At 48.8% G+C, this 16,562-nt stretch overlaps 1 protein-coding gene across 1 annotated transcript in view; it reads right to left on the bottom strand.

The window, feature by feature from the left end:
- The window catches only part of ACSF2 (acyl-CoA synthetase family member 2), a 52,132-nt gene that overhangs the window by 28,051 nt on the left and 7,519 nt on the right, over nucleotides 1-16,562 (bottom strand). Inside the window, exons 2-10 of the mRNA XM_030534267.1 lie at nucleotides 10,273-10,468; nucleotides 8,579-8,707; nucleotides 7,458-7,511; nucleotides 3,522-3,640; nucleotides 2,831-2,993; nucleotides 2,276-2,371; nucleotides 1,729-1,877; nucleotides 1,139-1,230; nucleotides 42-118 (exon numbers count right to left, since the gene is read on the bottom strand). Coding sequence (XP_030390127.1) covers nucleotides 42-118; nucleotides 1,139-1,230; nucleotides 1,729-1,877; nucleotides 2,276-2,371; nucleotides 2,831-2,993; nucleotides 3,522-3,640; nucleotides 7,458-7,511; nucleotides 8,579-8,707; nucleotides 10,273-10,468 — 1,075 coding nt within the window. The remainder of the gene's footprint in view (nucleotides 1-41; nucleotides 119-1,138; nucleotides 1,231-1,728; nucleotides 1,878-2,275; nucleotides 2,372-2,830; nucleotides 2,994-3,521; nucleotides 3,641-7,457; nucleotides 7,512-8,578; nucleotides 8,708-10,272; nucleotides 10,469-16,562) is intronic.

Genomic DNA, 16,562 nt, shown 5'->3' with positions numbered 1-16,562 from the left:
CGACCCAGGCAGCCCAGGCCCAAGCATGGAAAACGACTCACCACAATATCCCGCATATTCATCTTGGTTATAATCTTTTTCATGATCTCAGGGGGCACAGGGGATCCTGCAATGACTCCTGGAAGAGAGACAGCAAGAGGACTACGCTGGAGACTCTCCTTCCCCAGGAAATCCTACTGAAAGGGGTCGGTACAGTTAGATCTGACGGCTGACATAGCCTTTGGGAGGCACTAGGTCCTGTCTACATGCTTCAGCATTTCCCTAGCTGTGGGTACTGATTATTCCCAAAGCACTAGCCTGGCAACAAGAGCTATGCATTTCTCGGCCTGGGTTGGGGGGTGGCCTCATTTACTTGTTAGGAGAGTTAATTCTACAGCACAGATTCACAACCTTCAGGATCAGACTGACATTGCACAAGCTGAGACATTACAATGTCGATTTTCAGTGTAATCAACAGACTTGATAGGGTTAGGCCCCTTCCTCAGATAACAGGGAGTTTCAGATGCGCTACCCAGGTACTTCTAATTCACCCATCACAGCAGTCTCTGAATGCCAATGCTGCCCATAAACTCTATACCACTTGCTTCAGCTGTTGCTATAGGACATTTCTATCACTGATCCTTTGGGAGGGAAAGTAAAGCTCCAATACAAATGAGCTGCACATCAGCTACCTAAAAACATGGGTAGCAATTCTAAACAAGCAGGGAATTTTACATGTAGGAAATTCACTACCCATTGCAGCACTGCCCATTGCACCCTGGGGAACGTGTGTTTGCTGCCACATGTTGGTGGATGGAGGTATGGAAGTCCAACAAGTACAATCCTTCCTGCACATCCCCTCTCTGCTTCCATAAGACACAACAGCTGGATAACCCCCCCCTAAATCTTCAAGTCATCAGGCCATTGCTCTGAAGAGAGGAGAAGGGTGCTAGAAACATGGAAATCATGAGCAGAAGATTGTCAAGTAGGAAAGCACACCAGCAAATTAACAGGGCGATGCGAAGAGCTTGCAACACACATTTTTCTTCCTCACTAGTGATTTGCTTGCACAGCCTGGCCCATGAGCATCTGCCTGTCCAGGTGGCTTCCTCAAGGAGACCCAGCGGAGGCCAGTTACTGTGGGTCCTGCTGCACTTACCTCCCCGGAGAGATGAGAGGTCATAGCTGTCGAAGTCGGGCTGGGAGAGCATGTCTATGAACATGGTCGGAGTGCCGTGTAAAAGGGAGCATCTTGAAGGGACAGGAGAGAAAAAGCGAAGCTGAGGAATCAGAGCCTGTGGCAGTAAAGCCTATGTAGCCCACTCCTCACTGTGCCTGGGTCAGGCCTTTGCGCCCGCTGGGCAGGCCTGGGAATAATGGATTTATCATGCAGCAGCAGCACCTTTGCTTTACAGACAGCACCTCGGCAATGCAGCCAGCGCTGGGGTGGAGGGGATGGTGGAGGGAGAAGGCAGCTGGTTATGTATAGACTCACACCAGTCACTAATCCAAACAAGGAGAGGCCATGCCTTGCCTTCCAGGCAAGAGTCAGCAGTGACGAGGGCACCTTGGAATGGGCAGTGGGGCATTTCACAAGTTCCTGGGCACGATAGGGCCAGGGCTAATGCAAACAAAAGATTATGCCTCTGCCACAGCAGGGAGGCCAGAGGCCAGGGGCAGGAGCTGCCTGCCAGCAGAGCTGAGCTAAGTGACCCCTCTAGGTGACATTCCAGGGCCCATGATCCTCACTTCTCTTGAGCCACTGCCTCCAGCGCAGCTTTCCCCTCGAAGCTCAAGGACGAGAAGATAGCGGGGGCGCCATGCACAGCCATCACCATACTGCCTCCAACAGAGCCCAGGCAGTGGTAGAGGGGGACGGGGAGGGCAGTCCGGCATTCCTAGGGGCAAGCCAAACAAAGGCAGCAATGAGGAGATAGGAACCATTCTGATGCCTGGCGTACATGGGCCTAACACAGGGTTCTCCCTGAACCACTTACACCCATGGGGTAAGAATACGAGATATGGGGGCTGGATAGCAGGGGGAAGGAATTGCTTGAATTGTCATTGTGCCTCAAACCCAGTCTTGTGGGAGTGCCCTCTGCTGGCACCACCGCAGCACAACATTGCTCCATACGCCGTCCTGAGGGCTCCTCACTAACAGCGCTCTCAGCTCCCCTCACCCACAACTTGGGGGGTCTTTCGCTGCGTCCTGCTGCGGAGTCATCCGCCTTCTCCATGTGCTCGGTCCCACTACGGCCGGAGCACAGCCCATCCCCCACTGACTGAGCAGACTCACCTGCTGATTGACTCCCAGCCTCAGCCCAATCAGGTTTGCATTATTCACAATGTTTCTATGAGAGAGGGTGGCTCCCTTGGGGCTTCCAGTTGTGCCCTGAAAGACAGAGAACATTACAAGATTCTCTGGTACGACCGTCCTTTCAGAGGGGCAGGTGCACAGCTTCTCTGTGGTGTTCCCTCCCCTCCCCACCCCACAGATTTCTGCTCTGCACTTGTCCTCTAGTCTCCCTCCAGATCCGGCAGCCTCTGATCTGACAGCCCCACAAATGATATGACACAGACCAACTTCAGCTGGGATCAGAGCTCTGTGGCATGCAGGCCCCCCATCTCATCCCTGCTGTCAGCTCCTGGGGAAGGGGCAAGCCATGGGAGTGGTGGAAAAAAGAGGAAAATCCTAGATGACCTCCTAAATCCTATTGTGAAAGGGCCAGGGAAGATGGGACAGTATCCACTCAAGTGACCAGGTGTCAAGGGGAGCAGCCTGCTTAGCACTGGCCACAGGGGTCACCTGATCTGGTGTCCGTTGCAGGGCAGAGCAGCATGTGGTACCTACAGAAGTGAACTGGATGTTGATGGGCTCGTTGCAGGACAGAGTCTGCTGGACCTCTCGTAACTGCTTCATATGGCTGCTGTCCCCAGCCTGCATCACCTCGCTCATTTGGAACGTGCCAGGCAGCTTGGAGTCTAAGGTGATTACAATGGATAGGTCTGGCAGCCTGAGACAAAGCAAAATACTGTCAGCAACAGTGGAGTCAGGAGGACAGACTGCCTTGGTGCTTGTGCGCTGCTAGGGGCCCAAGGGCCCCTGTATCACCTGGACACAGGAAGCAGGAGCTGATTAAGGCAGCTTACATGGGATAATGCCATACTAGACTCTTCTTCCTTTCTCCTCTTTGGCATGCAGGTTACGTGGGAGGAGCTGTGTATAACAAAGGGCACTCAGCTCCAGCCCAGGTAGGTCTAAGCGAGATCTCCTCTGTTTGCTGGGGAAGGATAATGGCTGATTCCTTACTGGAATAGGGTGCAGGTCCCAGTTGTTATCAGCCGGTGATCTGGAGTCTATTTGGTGCTCAGATAACAGGCTGATGGGTGCCATAGGGTATAAAAGCCTAGACAGAGATATTTGTGAGGGACCTCTTTTCCCTTGGGTTCAGTAGTAGGTTTGTCACCCTGCAAGTGTGAGGACCCAGTGCAGGGCACAGCCCTGGGAAACCACAAGAGGATCTCTGGTGTTTCGCACTCACCTCTTGCTCTTTATTCCCCCTGGACTGGATTTCTCTAGCTCAGGACAAGTTTGCTTCAGGATCTCATAGTATCTCTGGGTTTTAAACTGAGTGGGGAACACCAGGGCCTTACAGCCAACCTGTGTGGGGAGAAAGAGGGAAGTCAGGCTGGAGTGACACCCGCTGCCCAGGGAGTAATGAACGGTCCCTGGAAACCTGACAGCAGGGCACCTGCATTCACTGATGATGGAAAACCACCACACACACCCTGAGAAACCTTAACACTACCTGGGGCTCCTCCCAGGACTTGTTCGGCTATGAGTATGTATTACAACGGCCCCTGTCTAGACTGAGCTTTCAAACCCTTCCTAGAAGGAACCTCTTGTAAGATGGCTTAGAAGCAGGGGACAGCTCCTACACCACACCAGGAGACATTTAAGGAGTCCAACCCTCCTTGTGCCTTGCTGCCCTCATGAGCAACCCCATTTCCCAGCAGAACGGTGACCCCGAGATCCCAAGCTCACACCCACCTGCAACGTTGGGTTTAATTTTCAGCATTCTAACACTTCTCTTCCCAGAGCAGACATCCCTGGTGTAGGCAGGTGCAACTCCACAGACTTCAGCAGGGCTGCACCTGTTTACACCAGGCCTGAATTTGGCCCAGAGCACATAAATTGTATGTTCCATTTAAGATACCGTTCCTGAATCTGATGCTGGCAGGAACAGCCTTCCTGAAAGTGACGCTGCCACTGAGGGACCCAGCGTCAGATTGAAAGCCATTTTACATCCCATTTTAGTATTGGGTTGACAGAGCTTAAAAATGGTACTGTTTACCCACCAAGGACCTGATTCCCCTCTCACTTCCACTGCTTTTACTCTTCTGCAGCCCCACTGACGTCAGCGGTGCTACTCCTGATTGACACAGATGTATATGCGAGAGGAGGCTCAAATCCGTACAGCCACATTGTCAAAGCAGGGAGCAGCGTATGTGCCCAGGAGAATGCAGCTGCACTGCTGTCACACACCGATTTGCATGTGCAGCTGTGGGTTTCTGCTGCTTCCTGGACCCTTCGCTGAAACTCTGCAGTTCCTTTTCCGATTAGCATGAAAACAGGACAAATGCTACCTGCTGCCCCAACCCCAACCCCAACCTCACCATATCAAGAGGAGGCCAAGATATGCCAGTTTTAACCAAGAAATTATTTGCAAGTACTCTGTGATTTGCAATGGGAGAAAGCAACAATTGCTTTCCCTTTCGGAAAGGTCACATTGAATCCACCAGAGGCCTCATCTGTACAAGGAAGTTTGGGGCTTTGTAACTCAGAGTATGTCTACACAGCAAAGCAAAACCCAGGGCTGGTCCACGCCAGCCGACTCAGGCTGGTGGGGCTGTTTCATTGTGGTGTAGACTGCCTGCGCTCTGGGACTGCCCCCCCCCCCCACAGGTCCTAGAGCCTGGGCTCCAGCCTAGGCCTGGAAGTCGCATCCCCACATCCTAAGCAGGCCAGCTGTGGCTGTCTAGTTGCTGTGTAGACATAGCCTTTAACTCCAGGGACACCATGATCAGGGTTAGACAATTAAAGCCACAATACTAATCCGAAAACTCCAAAGCCCCTTGTCTGTAAAGGTAGTTATGTGAGGAGAGGAATTGCTACAGGAGGGTCCCTCTTAACAGACATGGCAATGGTTAGCAGTAGATCTTTCTGTAAAGGACCTGCACTGGGAAAGCCATGATCAGTTTGTATTTACAAAGCTCTGGAAATCTGGTGCAGGAAAATGATCGAAGGGAGCAGCAGGTAGGAAAACTGGCTATTTATTATTGTGTGCTGGAAGGAATTATTCTGCAGTGGCAGGAAAAGGATGAGGCTGCTGGTGGGTTCTGTGGTGAATCTATTTCAATAGTCCAAGCCCATGAGGGAAGGGTTTTTGTTTTGCAGACTTCCATTAACAAACAACAGCAATCTAAGGAGAGATAAGGCGCTGGCAGGAGCTGAGGATAGGCAGACAGCCTTAATGTCAAAGCTACAATACCATAAATACCAGGGAACCATTTCTCCTGCCACAGCATACAAGTGACTCTCACTGAAATCAAGAGGGCATATTCTGCTCCTGACCACCCCTTTGTAAACCCAGACAGATTCCATTGACCTTAATGGAGTCATTCTGAATTTACACCAGTGTAAATGAGAGCAGAATCTGAACCAAGGAGACCAAGATAAAAACAAAAGCCAAGTCCTGGAGGAGGAAAGAGAAGCTACTGTTGTCCCTACGGAGCTAATCAGAATGGAAAGCACAAAGCAAGCCAGAGTGGCGCAGATACAGGATACCAACAAAAGCTGCATTGGCGCTATGAAAACCCTCTGGTGCCAACACTCAGAGCTAACACAGGCCTCAGAATCCAAGCTCTAGAGACCACCTTTCCTTCCTCTCTAAACGCAGCCATCTGTTCCCACTCCTCTGCTCAGGGTGGGCACTAAAGAAACTTTGGGGCAGGAACAGACAGCCGTTTGCTAGGAAAAGCTCTGTCTGACTCTGAAAAGGGGAAGCCACCTTGGTGGGTTTAACACACCAGATTTAACAGGATGACAACTTGGGCCATCAAACTGAAGGGCAGGGGCTAACCGTCCAGGGACTGAGGTGGGCGAAGGATCACTCAGTGCTGCTGTGAATTCTCTATTTCAATCTCCTGTAGGGAGTGGGCTGGGAAAATCCAGACTGGTATTTTGGTTCCGTCTCCTATTGTACTAGGGTTACAGATTTCCAAACTGAACAAGTTCAAACAGGAGCGTAAGTGGCCCCTTAATCCAAGAAGGATTAATTTTATTCATAAGAGATTAAATAGCTTTAATCCCTCATTACTGGGGATTAGAAACTGGATCTTCCTCTGCATGTTATGACACAGAGCTGAGGAACAGTCCCATGCAGCTCTGGAACCAAGGCAGGCATGTGGGGATTGAAGCACAGCAGCATGTGTCGCTTGGGAACAGAACATAAAACATATGGACAAATGTGTAAGAGCCCAGCCAGACTGGGCAGTGCACTGGAAAATACATGGTTGGGAACAAACCTGCAGTGATGGACGCGGCTGGCACCTCCAGAGGATTTTCCCCTCTCTGGTTTCAAGAGGTTAAATCCTGGCCCCACTGCAGTCAATGGGCATTCTGTCATTGACTTCAATGGAGCCAGGATTTCACCCTATGGTTCTATCATACCTAACCACTGCCACCGTACACACAGAACTAACAGCCCAGCAAGGCTCAAAGAAGGGTCGTTCACAGGGGATTCCAAAGTAGGCCGGACTCCTGCAGTTACTGACAGGGGCCTACTACAGGGGCAGAGTCACTTGGATCAGTGTCTGCTCTGTGGTTTTGCAGTCGCAGCAGCCCAAAAGCGCAGACTGGTGTTAGTTCCCAGGTGCCAGTTGAATTAGAACTGGCTGTCGGAGGAATGCTGCCCCGTCAGCCAGCTGTCACCCCAGCACAAAGCTTCTGAATGATCGGTCGCTCCCAATGCTCTGCTGTCCAAGGTGAGTAGAACCGGCCCTATGCTGGACCCTCGGCACCTGTGTGGTTTCCTTAGCACCTAGTCTAGAACTGATGGCTGGAGACAGAGAGGAGAGGACGCAGGAATCTCCTTGTGGAACAGGCGAGAGGGTGGCCACAGGGAACAATAATGGAGGAGATTTACTTCTAGGCATTCACACTCCATAGGGCCAATTGCTGCACCGTGGGGCCCCCTGCATATGTGGCCACATACCCCCCCTCCCCCCAGCCCTGTTCTCACAGGCTGCCCCAAAAAGAAGTTTTTCTGCTGCCTGCATTTCTCAAGTGCCCTCCCTGATCAGAAGTTCTTTTGCTGGTGCAGTTCCCATGGTTACCCTCTGCCTTTAATAGCTCCACATTTCAAAGTGTTTGTGGGCAGAATCAAGTGGCGTTACCCGTAGGTGGCCTACAGTACCTTCTTGATCACAAACTCCAGCTCCTGGGCCTGATATGCAGGGTTCACAGACACCTAGAATGGGGAAGAGACAGGAGAATTAATCAAGGCTCTGAAAAAGCCTCAAAGATCCCATCTTCTAACCATTTAGTCTAAGAGAAAGGTGCTTTGGAGGGGAAAAAAACTCAGTGAAAACACACTTGCAGCTTCTTCCTTGTATAGGACACCAGGATCAGGAGAACCACTCAAATTTCATGTTAACTAGGGAAGCCCATTTATCCCCATTTTTACATATAGGGCCTGGAAGTAAAATTACTCGCACACGGTCAAATGACATGTCAATAGCAAAGCTAGAAATAAAATCCAGGCCCCCTGACTCCTAGCTCATGCTCAGCCCACTACACCACAGTAATTCACATTTGCAGGGACAATCAGAATCCTTTCTGGGTAACACAAACAGTGAAAACTTCACTATCACACATGGAACACCATAGAAGCAGTTCTGGCCACTGAAGTTGAGTTGAGCCATCAAATTTAGACTTTTGGTAGCCCACTAAGCTAAACCCATCTATTTACCCTGTCTAATGTTGTATCTGTTGAATGCCACCACAGCGGGTGATGCTGTACAAAACTTCCAGGAAGACAGACTGCACGCCTTGCCCCAAGGACCTCATGATGTAAATAAGACAAAGCCCTAATGGTACTATCGGGTGATGGCGGGGGGGGGGCAGACATCTTAGTATATTACATTTTTAAATGGTCACTTTCTGCGAATGATTTTCATCCAGAGGCACCATGGAAAGTATTAAGAGGCAATTTTAATACTAGTTGGTCCTTTGGGGGCACCAGGACTAGATATAAAAATGTGTAGCCCCCCTATACATTCCCTCATGCCATCAACAGTTGTAAATTATGTCCCAGGGTCTCCCACTGCCTCTCACCGGCTTGGCGTTGTGCTTTTCTGCGTAATGGAGGGTCAGACTAATGATCACTGCTCAGACCTTGCATGACATCTGCTCCCACTCTTCACTTCAGTTCCCTTACGCAGCACATTATTCAACTTCTCCAAGATCTCCAGGCTTCCCCTTTGTCTCCCCCTCGCCCTAAAAAATCCAGGTGCCCAGACAGACAAGTCTCCTTACCAGGATGATTCCTGCCTGGGCTGTCGCAAATTGCATTAGAACCCATTCATACTTATTGGGACCCCACATGCCCAGCCGGTCTCCCTTTTTCAAGCCAATAGCCAGAAGTCCAGCTGCTGCCTGGTCCACCTGCAAAACACATATGACGCCAGGTAGGGAGAGAAGTTACCTCGCAGGGCACATCAAGGCATTTCAATCTCTCACATGCTAACCTGAAGGCAGCTGAGCTTCATTTTAGCCCCCAGTTTAGGAAACGGAAATCAAGCATTATACAGCACTACTGTGCAGTCCGGCAGCTTATTGCTTGGCGCTGTTTGTTCTATAAACAGCAGTGCCTAGTGGACGTACAAAGAACAGATCGCCCACACTTATCCGGTGACTGACGGCACGAGAGGCGCAAACTCAGAACATGCGTACAAAGGCAGCTAGGATTCTAGTAAATCAGACATGTATAGGTGACATCATTCCTGTGCAGTCAAGGCCTATGCATCCTTTAACTCCTACATAGGCCCTCAAAATAGGACTTATATGGTGCTGCTGGATCCATGTACAGGGTGAATTTTAATCATACGGGCTTATTTCTTACTTTGGAAATAATTCGGATTAAGAACACAATTTAACGAGAAGTCTGACCCATCTCATTTTTGAACCCTATCCACGTGAATCAAAACCCAGGCATTATATTAAGATCATCATTTATCCTGCAAAACGGCAAATGTATTTCAGCTGGGGCTGGACATACACGGTCCAACTTCCTCAGTAACGTTTCATTAACTTTCTGACATTCTCTCCTTCTAGTGTTTCCAAGATTAACTAAATTTCAGTCCACATAACTGTTTATAAAATCTCTTTGTAGGGTTCTCTGTTTAAGAAATGGTATTTTTCAGGTGAGTCAGAAAATATTTTAAAAATTAGTGAGTTCTGCGAATAGGGTTTATTCTTGTAAATTAACAAAACTCTAGCAAATCTACAAAAAGCAATACGTGAACACCTTGGATTATCAAGGCCATCCATCACATCTAAGATCATTGGGCAAATCTAGTGGAAATTCCCTTCCCCTCCCACTTCCAGATGGAATATTGTATGCATATTCAGAACGCCAATTCATACATATTATTATAAACAGGCCAAGTCCTGCAGTCTTTACTCAGGCAAAACTCTGACTGATTTTAATGAGAGTTTTACTTACGTAACGACTAGGAAGCTACAGGTGCTTAGTACCTCTGAAAATCAAGTCACACTGATGCCAGTGGGATTTGGATTAGACTTCAGGACTTGCCCCAAGATAAGTCAGATAGATAGAGAACCACTTCCTAAGTGCAGTAATGCAATCTAGGACGTGCATTTATTGCATTACGCATGAGTACTTCCTCTGGGCACTGCCCTCTCCCTTTGCTCTCATGCCTTACAGAGCAGCCCATGAAGACAGGGTAAGTATGCACACACACACACCTTATCACACACATCAGATGATAAATCAACATGCAGCTTTGCTATGTATTCAGAGCCAGGATCAGAATCCAAACCAAACAAGCCCAACCTCTGTTTTCAATCCAGGGACGAAATCACTTTTTTTCATTTATCCGATCTATTGATCAAGCCACCCACTCATACTGTGATTCAGCTGCATTGCAAATTCTCAAGGGTGGTGAGGTAAAGGACCGGACTCTGTAACAGGCACGTCAGCCACTCACTTCTTGTATGAATTGGGCAAACGTTTTCCGAACTCCATCTCGACAGAACACCAGGGCCTCCCGGTCTGGAAACCGATGGACTGTCTCCTCCAGGCACTGACACACGGTTTTGGTGAGCAGTGGAATGTTTGTAGTCCCTTGGATGTAGCTGTTGGTTGATACTGGTGTGACAGGGGCCGTGTCTATGTGCAGGGCACTGTAAAAGAAAAGACGAGGATCAGCAACAGCTGGGAGACAGACAGTCACTAGTAAGGTCTCCCTTTTGATACTCAACTCACACAGCACTCCCTAGGCTACTGTCCTTCCTTCTTTTTGCATCTAAAGAAGTGAGATTTTTTTACCCACGAAAGCTTATGCCCAAATAAATCTGTTAGTCTTTAAGGTGCCACCAGACTCCTTGTTGTTTCTGTGGATACAGACTAACATTGCTACCCCCTGATACTTTCCTTCTTTTGGGGCCATCTTATACTCACATTGGCATCACTGCACTACAATGTAGATACAAAGGATTTACAGGTCATGGGACTCTCAATCCCAACAAGACAGAGGTCTAGTCACTAGAGTGTTTTGGGATATATGTAATCCACAAACCTCCTAGGCGTGGTGCTCTGTCCCATCTAGCGGCACTGAGACCACTTGGGGCTGGTCCACACTACGGAGGGGAAATCGATCTTAGATACGCAACTTCAGCTACGTGAATAACGTAGCTGAAGTCGAATATCTAAGATCGGATTACTCACCCGTCCACACCATGCGGGATCAATGTTCGCGGCTCTCCCTGTCGATTCCGGAACTCCGTTGGGGTTGATGGAGTTCCGGAATCGATATAAGCGCGCTCGGGGATCGATATATCGCATCTAGATTAGACGCGATGTATCGATCCCCGAGCAATCGATTTTAACCCGCAGATACGGCGGGTAGTCTGGACGATTAATGAGTCTGTTCCACAGCCTTAGCTAACAGCCAGTTGGCTTTTAGCTCATGCAGTAGAGACTCATGCACTACGCTCCAGAGGCCTGAGGATCGATCCCACTGACGACCGGGGTCTGTTAGCGTTACATATAGTACAACACAGCTACTAGAGCGCTGGACCACAGCCATCTATCTATGGTACTAATATAGCCCTCATTAACATAGTATCTGAGAACCTCACCCTCTAATGTGTTTGTCCTCCCAACATCTTTGTGAGGTAGGGAAGTGCTGTGTGTGAAAGATATAGCAACTTATTGAATTAAGTGTATGTATCATTGTGGGCCAGGGATTGTATGTACTTCCCTGGGGAAGGGGGACCATAGCCCCTCCAGGAACTAAGAACAGTGTGTGTAGTGGGGTGGGGGTGATTAGGCAAATTCACTCAGGTTGTAACACCTCGCAAGAGGTCCCACCACCCGGAGAGATTCACATATACTGGTTCAAACCGGATTCTCTAGAGACCACCGGACAACAAAAGGACTTTTGGAACAATAAGCTACGTTTAAACTGACTCCGGAGTGGCTTCTGGATCTAGCAAACAGACAGCAACTTCTGTTCGAGGGGGGCCCCAATCCTTTCTGGGACAGGTTGGAAGGACTTGATCTATTCCTGGGGCCGCTTGTTCTGAGCTAACAGCTGTTATGGACTTGTGACCACAGGACAAAAACGCGGGTGGAGTCTGAAGGACTGGTCACCTGCCAGAAGCCTTGTTGGGGTTGGGATGATCTCTTCTCAGGTTATCAGAATGTGTGCAGGTTCTTTCATTGTTTGTAATGTTTTCTATGTGCTGTTTTCACCTTAACAACCAATGCACTTGCTTAGAAAGGGCTGCATGGTAACTTATACAGTAGGCAATGATGCTACTTATAGCATCCGAGGAGAAGGCAAAGCAGACCTGCTGAGGCAGTCTGACTTGCTGGGGAATTCACAGGGTAGACAGGGGATTGTGCAGCCTGGAAAACCCCTGGTCTGGAGGAAGAGAGGCACATGTCTCTGCCTGAGAGGTGATGGCACAGAGCCAGAAGCCTGAGCACGAGTGCCCTAGGTGGGCCATAGAGGGGGAATACAGGTGCAGTTGCCTTGTTTTGTGACACTGTTCCTGTTTTACAGATGGGAAACTGAGGCCCAGGGCAGCTAAGTGACTTGCCCAAGATCACAACTGAAGTCTGTGGCATAGCAAAGATCTGAACTCAAGTCTCAAGTTCCAGGTGGGCAGCCTAACCATTGGACCATCCTTCTCCATGTGTCCTTTCAACCATCCCTGCCAGTCTGGTACCAGCAGAAAAAAAACCTTGCATTTTATTTGGCCAAGAAGACATTACAAGTCCTAATGGCAGGTTCATCTTGTGCTTTCAGATCTCTGGAATGTGAGCATCAGAGAGCTGCGTGCTGACCTTCCCACATGTTACTCTGGGCAGGAGGGAGGAACAAGGACATTAACCTCTCTTGTGTGACTATTTCTATCAGGCTTCAGCTCACTCCCTTGTGCATTTGCCACATAGGGCCTGATTTTCAGAGCTGCTGAGCCCCACTTCAGTCCCTGACTTTATCTGGGATAGTGGGTGTTCAGCATCCCAGATCTCAGCCTCATCTACCAGAGTGCAGACAAGTATTTTTGCTCTCCATTCTATTGGAAAGAATGAATTACCTGAGTGAGCAAAAGGAAAGAGAAGGTAGAGAGGCTGCTGTGTGCACAAGAAAGGGTGAGGGGGGTGGGGGGGAAGGAGAGAGAAAGCATCAGAACAGAGTTACATTTTCCATCTTTCATGGCAAACATGGAAACCTTTAAAACAAGCAGTGTGAGAGGTTAAATTCCCCAGTCATTTGAAACCAAGACACCAGCGTTAAGTTGGCAGGCTGATGCAACCTCAGCATAACTCAGGCACAAACAGTTTTCCTCAAGAGAGAACACACCAAATCATCAGCAAATGCACATGGGAGTAGTTCCATTCCAGTGAACAGAGCTGTACTGATTTACACCAGCTGAGGGTCTGACACAATGTTTATAGCCAGAATTAACACAAATTAACCTAGGCTAAAGAGTAACAGAAAATTCCTCCTCCTGGGCTTCAGCCCAGTCCCAGTCAGGATATACAAGCTCCACCGTCTGTCTCTCAAGCAGCTAAGTTACAGTCCTTCCTCTGAGCACCTGTGGAAGGGGAGGGCACGTTCACCAGGGAGCAGGTAATGTCCCTGCAATCTGTCACCGACAATGCAGAACAAGAGTTCTGAAGGCCAGCTATACACTGTATGTACACAAGGAGTGCAGGTGCCCAAGTGGGCCAGAGATTTTATTGCTCTGATACAACAGCAGGAGCTTTTTTAATGCATTCCTCCCAAATGAACTGGGAACTGGACTCTGGATAGTTTTTGAGGCAATAAAGATACTTTCCACCCTCCAGAGACAGAGGGATGAAAGGTGAAAGGTGAAAGGTCCTTCTCCCCATCCCATCCCCTTACAAGTAAACATCACAGTAGGTGGCGTCCTTCCTAGTCATTAAAAGGTACCTGGATATTACAGCAATTGGTGCTATAAAAGTGTCTACGATGGACATATACCCTACCCTCAACTTCCTCCTTGCTTGCAAGGGCCCTGTTACAGAAAATTTCCCTCTAGTAGAAACCCCTGGACCCAGTTTCCCACAGAGTCAATCAATGCAGCTCCTTCAGCCAAAAGCGACTATGGGTTTTATGTCGCCTCCATTTCTGACTGCCCATTGTTATAGAGCCTGACTTTCAGAGTTGGGGGATATCTGCACTGCCATCAGAGGTATGACCACAGCATGCATAGACATATGCAAGCTAGCTCTGACTTCACTAGCTCAAACCAAGCATCTAGCTCTTGCTGCTATTAATATACACCCAGGGTCCCAGGCAGGCTTGTGCAGCCCCTGCTCCTACAGCTTCACTGCTCCTGTTATTGGAGCTGGATAGCCTGGATACATCCATCAGTGTGCATGCACAACTCCAGCTGAAACCAACAGGAGCTGGGAGCAGGCAGCACCACTGAAAATCAGGTCCTTGGTGTCTCAAGCACAAAGACAGAAGCATCCAAAAATTAAGAGGACACTCTTGAAAATGTAGCGATAGGCCTAGGAGGGGCCTCCCGGCAGTGAGACTCCCTTACTTAACCCATCCCAGCTCCAGAGGATGATCCACGTCCAGCCACAGTGTGCCTAGCTCTGCTTGCTTAGAGCTTGAAATCCAAACGGTGGTTTCCCACAGGGCAGGACACTGTGCTAGTCCTAACCCATTGGTCCAGCCCTGATGTTCTTTGTGCTGCAGATATTTTGTTTGATAGGCAATCTCTCTTGAAACACTGCTGTGCGCTTTGGACAGCTAATGGCCCCTGCCTTCTCCTGTGCGAAGCAGAGAGATTAACGACTACTGAGTTGCCTGGGAAATGAAAAGGTGGAAATTGCCCTGAAGTTCTGGAACAAAAACCAAGAGTTTGTAGGAGAATCCCTTATGTTGGATTAACTATAATGGGTAAAAGCAGATAAAAGAGAGACAAAGGGGGTTAAAATAAAGCCAGATAAAGACATAGCATCTGTCTCTCAAGAGGATTCAAAAGACAGAAGGTTTTAATTAGGCAGATTAAAAACTTTGTGGGGGAAGATCAAACAAAGTGAGGCCACAATAAAGTGGCAATCTCACATTATGATCTGTGTATAACACACCACAGATGTGGACAAGCTCAGGGGGAGGAGTGTCCGGCCCTAAAGGGGATATAGTCTTGTAGCTAGTAACAACGAAGAGCAGGAGTTGCTGATCTGCTCAGCAGAAAGATCAGGAGGGAAGGCAGAGCCAAAGCAGCTGGCTGTAAAGCAGAGAGGAATGCTGCTGCTGCAAGCGTACGGGGTAGCATGAAATTGAAAGCAGGGGAACAGGAGGGCCTGGAGGAGGAATATAGGATAGACGGCCCAGTTGTAGGAGGAAACAAGAACCTAAGCAGTGCAGGCTGCAGAGAGCACTGAAGAGGACAATGAGGAGCTTGAATTTGATACCGAAGGAGAGAGGAAATGGTTCTTGGAGAGGGGGAGGGCAACAGGGCCAGAGCAGTGAAACAAGAAGTACTTGCAATTATTTTAACCCTTCTGGTGTAATACACAGCACTGACGACCAGAACACCTTACTTGATCAAAGGGTTGTAACGCCACCATCAAGCTAGGACCCTTCCAGATCCTTTGAGCCAACTCTGCAGCCCTTCTTCCCAACCCACCACTTACTAGCACACAACCACCGCAGTTCTGGGCTGCCAGCCCAGCTGCACAGGGCTTGCAATCTTCACTTCACTCCAGCTAGCCTGATTCCTCTGTTCCTCCTTTCCCGTCTCCTGCTTTGCATCCCACCCCACCCTGTTCCTGAATGAAAGAAACATCAGGAGAGAAGGGGTTAATAAATACCCATTGGGTTCATCAGCTTATGGGACTGTGGGGCGCATGTACAGATTCCTTGAAAAACATAAGGAGACTAATGTCTTTAATGAGACTTCTTCTTAGAGAGGAAAATAGATCAGACGGAGCTCAGATTTCCATCATTCGAATCGTGAGGCATCGCAAAAGCAATGTTCTGCCCAGTATTTGTCTTTGACTGGCGCAGACGTGTTCTCCTGCCGCTGGCAAAAAGAAGACCACCTCCCCGGAGCCCATTTCTATCCTAAAACATAGAGGGGCAAGTTCTGGCCTCTGCTATGCTCATATGACTCAGTACAGCCGACTTTTACACCCAGGACACTATGAGGGGAGGATGGCAGGTGTGAGGGAGTGTGAGAGAGAATGGAGGAGATAAAGACAGGCCTATGTTAGTATTAACTTTTATTGTCTGGAAACTGCAAGGCAGGGCATGTAAATAAACTTGGAGTGAGAGTAAAACAAAGATAGCTGCAGGAGAGAGGCGGTTTTATAAGGAGCTTTTATTTCCTAGAAAAATTCTCCCTCAACCAAGGAAGCCAGGGTGCCCCTCTTCAGATATACAGGAGAAACTGCTACAATGTTTCTTGGCTAGACCACTGCTTCAACTAAAGAGCAGGTCACTGGCTGCTCAAAAGTCTTTATTTCTGGACCCCTGTTCAGCAGCTTCAAATAAATGGTCCAGCTGCTAAGAGCAGAGCGGTCTTAGCATTAGCACTGCTATTAGGCAGAGAAAGGACTGAATGGACTGAACTCCATCCATCCGGGCACTTTTATAGCGCACATTCACTTTAGCAGAGGTCCCTCCGGGCCAGGCTGGAGGAATATAGGGAGGCAGTATAGAGAAGGTTGCATTGAGGTGTTCACTTGATACAGGACTTTAGTCCCAAAAACCAAACCTTAGTC

This window comes from Gopherus evgoodei, chromosome 15 (assembly GCF_007399415.2).
Source record: "Gopherus evgoodei ecotype Sinaloan lineage chromosome 15, rGopEvg1_v1.p, whole genome shotgun sequence".
In the NCBI taxonomy this organism is placed as follows: Eukaryota; Metazoa; Chordata; order Testudines; family Testudinidae; genus Gopherus; species Gopherus evgoodei.
Note: the sequence above shows the minus strand (reverse complement) of the source record. Positions and strands in the feature narration are given on the sequence as shown.